This window comes from Gallinula chloropus, assembly GCF_964237585.1.
Source record: "Gallinula chloropus genome assembly, chromosome: 3".
In the NCBI taxonomy this organism is placed as follows: Eukaryota; Metazoa; Chordata; class Aves; order Gruiformes; family Rallidae; genus Gallinula; species Gallinula chloropus.
The window spans coordinates 67,503,779-67,512,093 of NC_140087.1; the positions used below are offsets into that span (position 1 = coordinate 67,503,779).

The following is an 8,315-nucleotide window of genomic DNA, read 5'->3' on the forward strand; positions in this document are numbered from 1 at the left end:
TCAACAATATATATTTACTAGCGATAACATCTGACAGGCAAATGTAGCTGAGAATAATACCTTTATCATTGATACAAAAAGACTATATACTATTTGGCATGTCGTACTTAAAAATTTTGCTATTCTTAAAGACACTTCTGGAACTTCAGCTGTATAGTGTGTGAATATTTAATATTCACCCTGTAATAAACATTTGGAACTACTCAAATTTGAAGGGAAAAAAAGAGTGAATCTGAAAAAGCATAAAGGTTGGAACACAAAATTTCTTTTTAGAAATGGTATTAGTAATATTTACAGTATACCCCATGCCAAAGCAGCTTCAAATAGAATCCACGTTCCTCCTGAGCAATGAAGACTGCAGAAACTTCTAAAACTTCTAAAATACATTACATATGTTTTTCAGAACAAGCTCCTGGTTAAGGAGCTAGAGCGCATGTCATGTGTACATGTCCCACCTACCCCACTGCTCTCTGTTAATGAGTATGTGAAAAGCTGTTTCTTGTATACAGTACCTGGAACTTACATAGACAGGGAACATGGCCATGTATCCCACATGTCAGTACATCTTTTGTTCCTTAACTCGAGTACTGATCAGGCTGGTTTAAAGTTAGAATTTCCCTCATGTATTACACAAGCATAAAGTACAAAAAAAGAAGAATTGTGACAGACACAAACAATTAAGATATCAAAATGTAATATAACATAGATTCCAGACCTGTCTGTATACCTTAACTGCTCCCTTAGCCTGCTGTTTTGAGGTAGGGGATGCTTTCAGTTTTTCCACATAAGCTCATAGAATCAGGGCCCTTTCATTTCTCTTGTTTATAAAAAACAGATTTTTGTTTTGTAACATCAATTCCAGGATATAAATTTAAACAAATACAATCTGGATAATAAAAGTCCATACATTAAACCCCCGATGCTCTTCTGCATTAGTTAACATTTTAACACTATTGCATCAATCACTGAACGGCTGTTCGGCTCCACTGCCTGAACACTGCAAGAGCTTGTCAAAACATTTTACCTGACAGATATGTTTGTTCTTCCATTTGCTCAGCGTACATTGACTGTTCTGCATTAAGTCCTAAAGGACAACAGAAAACAGAGAGCAGAGTTGGCAGTATACATTGTCACTATCGGTTAACATACTTGTGATTTTCAAGTTCATAGATGAAGCACGCCATACAAAGATGCAGCTGTTTTAGAACAGCCCACCAGACAAAAGCACATTTATCATCACTGGGAGAGTTGGATCTTTATGAAAATTAAAGCTGTTGAAAGAGGTTTGAAAACCGGATTATATGTTGCTGTACTGAAACTTTCTGAAACATACCTCGACCTCCTTGAGTGTATCTCGCAGTTTGTCTGGTCGCTTGTTTTTCAATATCCAAGGATAATCTCGAGCTGGCAAGTAAAAAAAAAAAATTAAAAATAGACAAATGTGTGTCTATATGTGCGTGTGTGTGTGTGTATATGTGCATGTAAACAAACATATATTTGTATATAATTTCTTCCAGTTAAGCTTCCTTTCATGTGGAAACACAAACCTAAGGTTTCTAGGAGTTACCTTAAATGTAAAACTTACCTATAATTAGAAGGACATGGCTATGGTTTCTATCGGTTTCTATTGTCAAATGAGATCCTTTTGAAAGGCTCTGCCATAGGAACAGTTAGCATGAAATATCCATGCTGACCATGACTTCACCATGGCAATTGTGTACAAAGCTCTCAGGATGTAATATCTTATCCAGCTGCTAAGCACTTGCAATGAGAAAGCATCTCGCATTCAGTATGTTAACTCAGATGCAAGTTATCAAATCCTAAACAGATACTATTCTTTTGAACTAGCATTTCATTGCCTAATTTCAAAAAGCAGGCACTAACATGTCTGCAAAATATATATGCATGAATATATGCATTAACAGCAGGTAATTGTGAACGCCATAACTTGTATTATGTAGTATAGTTATTTATATGATTTGTTCTTAAAAATTTGGTCTGAAGAATTTGCCAAGTCAAGGAAACAAGAAACCGCATGACTGCTACAGTCCTTTAACAAATTTATTAGTGTTCTAGCAAACTATTGTGAAAATTCTGGCCTAATACACTAATCCTGAAACCAGGAGGCAAAGCTTTCTCCGGAGTTGCTAGTAATTGGCTTGTTCTGTGGCTGAGAATCAGACTCTAATAACCTGTAAAATTTCATCATTTAAAAGTGAGCAGCTTTCTGTTTGCAAGTACACAATAAAAAACATGAGAAACTAGAACACATTGTCATTTTAAAATCTAGCCTATTTAAAGGAAACTCGATGAAAAGTTTTGCGCTCCAAGCTGTCAGTTTGTATGCCAACTTCCAGGCTGAATGACTTAACAGTTGTGTTTAAACCTCCCTGCAAAAGGGAGCTTACAATAGGAGTGCTATAGAGTGAAAAAATGAAGGATTCCATATATCAACAAAAGAGCACACCGACATACAACTTCTCTTTGTATTTTACTGGATGGAAGCCAGCGTTGGTGGAACTGTTATGATAATATTAATTAGGCATGTAAGATCACATTTTCAATGGGTGCCTTCATAAATACTGGAATATTTATCCACATATGCAAAACGGGAAATTGCCTGTACAGATACCAAACTGTATATACAAATCAGCAGCTGTGAATAATGTCACGCGGTTCTCCCTGTTAAGGAGTGCGCGGGTACGGCGCTCTGTGCTGAGGCCACCCCTACATTTACCACAACAAGGTACGGTGTTTGTGTTCCCTTTCGCATGTTGCAGGTATAAAAGATAACAGCTGGGGCTGCTGCACAACAGGGCTTATCCGGGCCTGGAAGATAATGCTGCGCAGAGCGCATGGGATGTAAATCCATTATGCTCCTCCCTTTGCCACCTTTACAGAGCCGTATTGATCCCGACCAACACACAGACCTCCACAGCATGTGTAGATTTACTACATGGCTGTGCACACCTTTACACCCATCCTCAGTGGGGCTTCACCCTGCTCCAAACACACCTGATGATGCTGCAAATAACCTTTCCTTCCAGAACACGTTCTGCCTTCCAACATACACACGATTCCACGTGAATTTTCATGTGATAAGATAAAATGTTAAGGCAATTCTTACATGTTATTTTGCAAAGTCATCTAAAAATCAATTAGATTTTTCAGAGGTGGTGTGTAATAATGTTTGAACGTTAATGAATGCTCTGAGCAACAGCAGCTACGCAGGAGTTATAAAACTGGAGCTAAAGAAAAGTTGTGTTAATAAGAAAATCTTTAACTGTCACAGCCCTGCCGCGTGACAGCATGAACTGAAATTGCTTTTAACCGCATCATGCAGGAACAGTGTAAACGTTTGAGAATATTTCAGCATTGTATGGAGGCAGCTGATTATTAGCCACGAATTTGATTTTGGCTGAAGGTATTTTAGTTATAATTTTCAGGTTTGAGGCACTTGGTGTTTCAGTTCAAGAGGTGATCATGAAAATGTTTATTTGCTCATCTGCTGAGTATATTTCATAAGAAATAAATCTGGATTGTGATTATCTTTGAGGTTCTCAACAAAGGTTTTGAGAAGCAGCACATGTGCTTAGTGACACAGAAAGAAAAAAAAAAACAAGAAAAAAAATTTGCAAATATACCAGGAAGGAATAATTACAACTTTTCAATTCTTTTGTGCAGTGACTGTCTGCCTTAGGTGGCATGCACGGAAAGTTACATCATGGGAAGCAGTCTGAGTTTATTTTAATGCTTTTCAGGGGCATCATCAATCCAAATTAATCATTTGGTCTTACAGTAAGCAGCAACTCAGAAAACATGCTTACATTCTGCTGGCTTTTGCTTCTCTTCTAAGTAACTGTGTTTCATCTGTGAGGCTAAAGGAAAGAAAGGATGAAAGGATGAATGATAATCCTTACAGCTGCTGTCAGCAAATATTAATATTAGAGAGAAGATTTGTACAGTTTGATAAAACACAGAAATTCACAAAAAATTAAGACAGCCCTGATTTTTTCACCTCGTAAGGCAGATATCTTAAATTTGCAGTGAAAGAAAGGCTTATACAGCCCAACAGGTGGGCTGGCGTTACCAAGCCTCCAATCTCATCAGATAGCGAAGTGAGCTGCAACTGAACCCAGAAGAGAAGCCCAGTCAGTCTGTCAGCAGAGTCATGGAGACAGCGTATTAACCATGAAATTCGGCCCACAGGATGCCCGCACAAGTCTCCGCTCTAACCTGGCCGCAAAGAAGAAGTAACTCTAGCCGAACAGACCTTTTGGCCCATCGTGAAACTTCTAGGATTAACAGGATTAATCAGATAAAGAAAATTGATCGTTCGCTCTGAAAAGGCCATCTCAGATACCAGGTAGGGATGCAGGAGGCCAGGGCTGGCATCTTGCGCGTTCACGATGCCCTCTGCTGGGATTCCAGCAAACACCCAACTGCTGCTGCGGACCGCGCCACGATGTTAGGATGGGCTTTAAAATTAAAATTATTAAACACAGATTATATTTAGCATATATTAACAAGAAATTTAAAAGTTGCACTTTCCAGAGGAAGTGGTCAGTATCAAAGATTGAACATCTGGAAGCTTTGTGTAGTTTCAGGATGCTAGGATGGTCTTCTGGTACTCTGTACCAGGTCAAAGGGCTAAATGGAATATAGAATAGAATAGAATATAAAATGTAAGGATTTAAAGTATAAAATCCTGCTGAGGTTTCTAATGATATACAAGTTGGCTTCATGTAAACACTTTCCCTTTTTTTTTTCGTTTTTTTTTTTTCTTCCGCGGAACAAAATGTTTTTATGTTCTCTGACTATTGGCAGAGCTAGTCTCTTTTTGTGCTTCCTTACTCTATATGATAGGGGTATATTAAAATAGTATATAACATATTTTATTATATTAGCATATATTAACAGGAAATGCAAAGTTGCATTTTCCAGAGGAAGCAGTCAAGGATTGAACATTTGGAAGTTTTGTGTAGATTCACTTACAACTATTTATGTTTTACCTGGTTCTTTCTTGTCATAGTACTGGTGGATCCCAATATCTTCATCTATACAATTGAATGTAAGTATATTTAATTATGGATGTAACACTGGAAACAAAATATAATTTAGCAAACAAAGTTCATCAAATTTTTGCTATTTGGTGCAGAGCATTAGGTATTAAAATACAAGCGACAGTGGAAAAAACTACAGCATGTAGTCTGAATGCCAGTAGGCCTTTCAGGAGCCAGCAAGCAAGAGTTGAAGGAGAATAAGATAGGTCTTTACTTGGAGCTGTCATTTCCTTCACATACACTTCGATTCTCTTCCAGCTGCCAACATGCAGAGGAATTTTTACTGTTTTCCTAACTAGCATCTTTTGTGGAACTTCAAATAACTTAAAATGTTTTTTGATGACTGACTCACCTGAGCTAAAGATAATAGAATTATTTTTAAGATTCATGAACTCATAAAGCTGTCTTTTTCAAATATCCAATAGTCTTAATCTACAATCATTATTGTCTACCTGGTTCCCATGGCAAAAAAATTTGACTTTCAGCTACCTCAGGACTGCAAGCCACACCAGCCAGTGCCTGATGAATACTGAGGCATGCCACAGCAAGCTTCACCAAGTCGATCTAAGTATGGCACCAGATCTGTCTCCGCCTAAACTCACACAGGGATATAGCATGGGGAGAACTTCCTTACATGGAGGAATGCTGGAAGGCACTGCAATGGCAGGCAGCTTTTTAAACAAGACAGCAGTCCTCCCTTCTGCCTCAGAATGTTAGAGAGGTTTGTAGGAAATGCATAAATGGACAGAGAGGAAGCAAGAAAGTCAAAGGTGGAGAACAGGCTCAACAGACCACAGTACACCTTTAATTGTAATAAATCACAACTATGTGCTTACTTAAGCCACCAGACTTTTCTATGAAATACAGCTCTTGACTTTTTTATATGGTTGTGGTTATGGAACAGGTCTCACATAAAGTTGGGATGCCAAGGCATGCTGACTCAATATTTGAATAACAGCATTCAACTGAATACCCATTCATATTCCACTGAATATTCAATAATATTCAAAATAATATTTTGACAGAAGTATTGTACACTACAGTTAGCATGAAGTGGCATAAATAATATTTTTATATGGTCCACTTATAAACCAGTGGGTTGGTGTTTTTTTATAGCACTGTATTTTAGGAATAGCATGGCAAGATGAATGAAGGTAATTTCTACATGGCTAGTAACTAGTCACACATCTGCTGGAACAATCAATTAACAAGATAAATATATCCTTGTAAGTATAAAATTTGAAGTAATCATGCAAAATACCCAGAACACATAGTAACGTTTTATTTTCATGCTAAGTACAAATCACAATGTCTCTGCAAATCGTTCATCCAAACCAGTCATTAAACTGAAGCTTACAGTCAAGTAGGGCATAGCTTACTAAAAAGGAAAATGCATCCAATTAAATGGAATCTTAACATTTTTTACTTGAAAGAATGCTCTAGTTCTATGATGAGATAAACAGAGAAGCTGACCAACAGAAGCTGTTCAAACATTATTGCTGCCTAACTTTCTTGCTCCTAAGTATAAAACCCACTTCATTCAGAATTTTATATCAGTTAAATATTCATCAACAAGCTTTACCGTTTTGTTTTTAGTAACAGGTAACAGCTCACCTCTAATATGTAAGTTAGTCTTCAAAGACCACAGGAACATTTCAGTTAGGCAGAAAGACATCTCGTGGCAGATGGTGTCGTAGCACTACCAGAAGAAGTAAAGAAATAGTGTGAGCAAAGTAATTACTCTTTATCACCAGTGAAAAGGCAAGTATTTTGGAAACTAAGCGGTAGAACTTAGCACCAATGATATTTCACTATATGTAAGTTGTAGTTTTCAACTGTGATAAAATAAATGATGCATGTAAAATAATGGGATAAGAAAATATATATACCCAAAATATACAGAGAAAAATCGTCATCTGTTTAAATTTACAGCTGCTCTCACCAAAATTAATAACTTTGTGCTTGATGCTTCTCATATACACATTGTAATCTATTTTTCTTGTATGTTTATTACCTTGACACACGGAAAAGCGAAGCTGCTACTTGAAGATCTGGCTTAGCAGAATTTGACTTTCGGGCCAAATTTTCTAAACACTGTATATTGGGAAGTGTCAATATAGCCGAGAAGTTTTGAACACATATTTAGACATTAGTTACAGTAAGAAATATAAAAAAATATGTTTAAGTAAAACAATCCATCCGAATCCTCACACTAGAAGACATGTTATGTTTCAAAGGAGCATTTGGAATCTTCTGAGACACAGTAACCAACAGATTTCCCCAGTAACTTCCTGCAGTGCCATAGTTATAAGCGGCCCATCAAACCAATTACTTTCACTTCTTTCGCTAAACCCACGAATCCACTGAAAGCTGAACTCAGAAGGGGACACACAAATACAGCACACTCAAGAACCACCCTTGGTATGGCATTGCGCTTGCAGAATTTTTTCTTTTTTGAAGTGGACTCTCTGTTTCCTTTCCATTAGGGCTGTCTAGATAATGAATCATTTACAAGATGATTGCAGAATTTCTATCACAAAGAGCATCAAGAGTGCTATGATAAAAAAATATGTGCAAGAATCTCAGGTAGCATCAAGAAAGCTATCGTAGTCCCAGCAGAGCTACGAGACCTTGAGGTACTGTCACTCAAGCTAGTATGTATGTTTTGATGCACTGCCTAATCCACTGAAATAGCACCAAGTGGAAACAGCATTTTCTTTACACTGATCCCCAAATGTACGAAAAGTCTTGCTGACTTACTAAATCCCACAGTTCAATCAAAAGAAAAAAAAAAAAGGGCAAAAACTAAAAGCTCACAACACATGTCTAGTAAATAAAATATACTTTCATCTCGGGTGAGAATGAGGTTTGGAAAAAAATAAAATGCAAGGAGATTAGTAACACGGTGGTCTGTTGAACATGGGAAGCATTTTTGGTATAAATATGGATGATGGCAGCTCCTCATTTTCCATGTGGAAATTCTCCTTTACAGTAAAAGAGATTGTACATTATAATTTTCTTATTTGATTTCTCTTTCTTTACTTTCTTACTTCAGCAAGTGAAACAAAACTTGCATTCCCCAAGGGCCACAGATCCTAGATTAGAATTTCTCACTAGCAGAAGTCATCGAATTGAGTGAACTTCCCAAATTCCTATCCTGGTTCAACTAAAAAAACCCCTCACAAACCTTGGATTGGCAGATGATCTGTTTGGCTAGAGAGAAGGCACATCTGCCCAGAAGATAAGGCAAGA

General features: G+C 37.3%; 1 protein-coding gene across 1 annotated transcript in view; it reads right to left on the minus strand.

The window, feature by feature from the left end:
• The window catches only part of WDPCP (WD repeat containing planar cell polarity effector), a gene marked incomplete at both ends in the record, with an annotated part of 99,543 nt that extends 92,805 nt beyond the window's left edge, over window positions 1-6,738 (minus strand). The window contains 5 exon segments of the mRNA XM_084261670.1: window positions 1,025-1,084; window positions 1,334-1,404; window positions 3,828-3,878; window positions 5,013-5,057; window positions 6,678-6,738. Of these exon segments, the coding sequence (XP_084117796.1) occupies window positions 1,025-1,084; window positions 1,334-1,404; window positions 3,828-3,878; window positions 5,013-5,057; window positions 6,678-6,738 (288 nt within the window).
• Window positions 6,739-8,315: the final 1,577 nt, after the last annotated feature.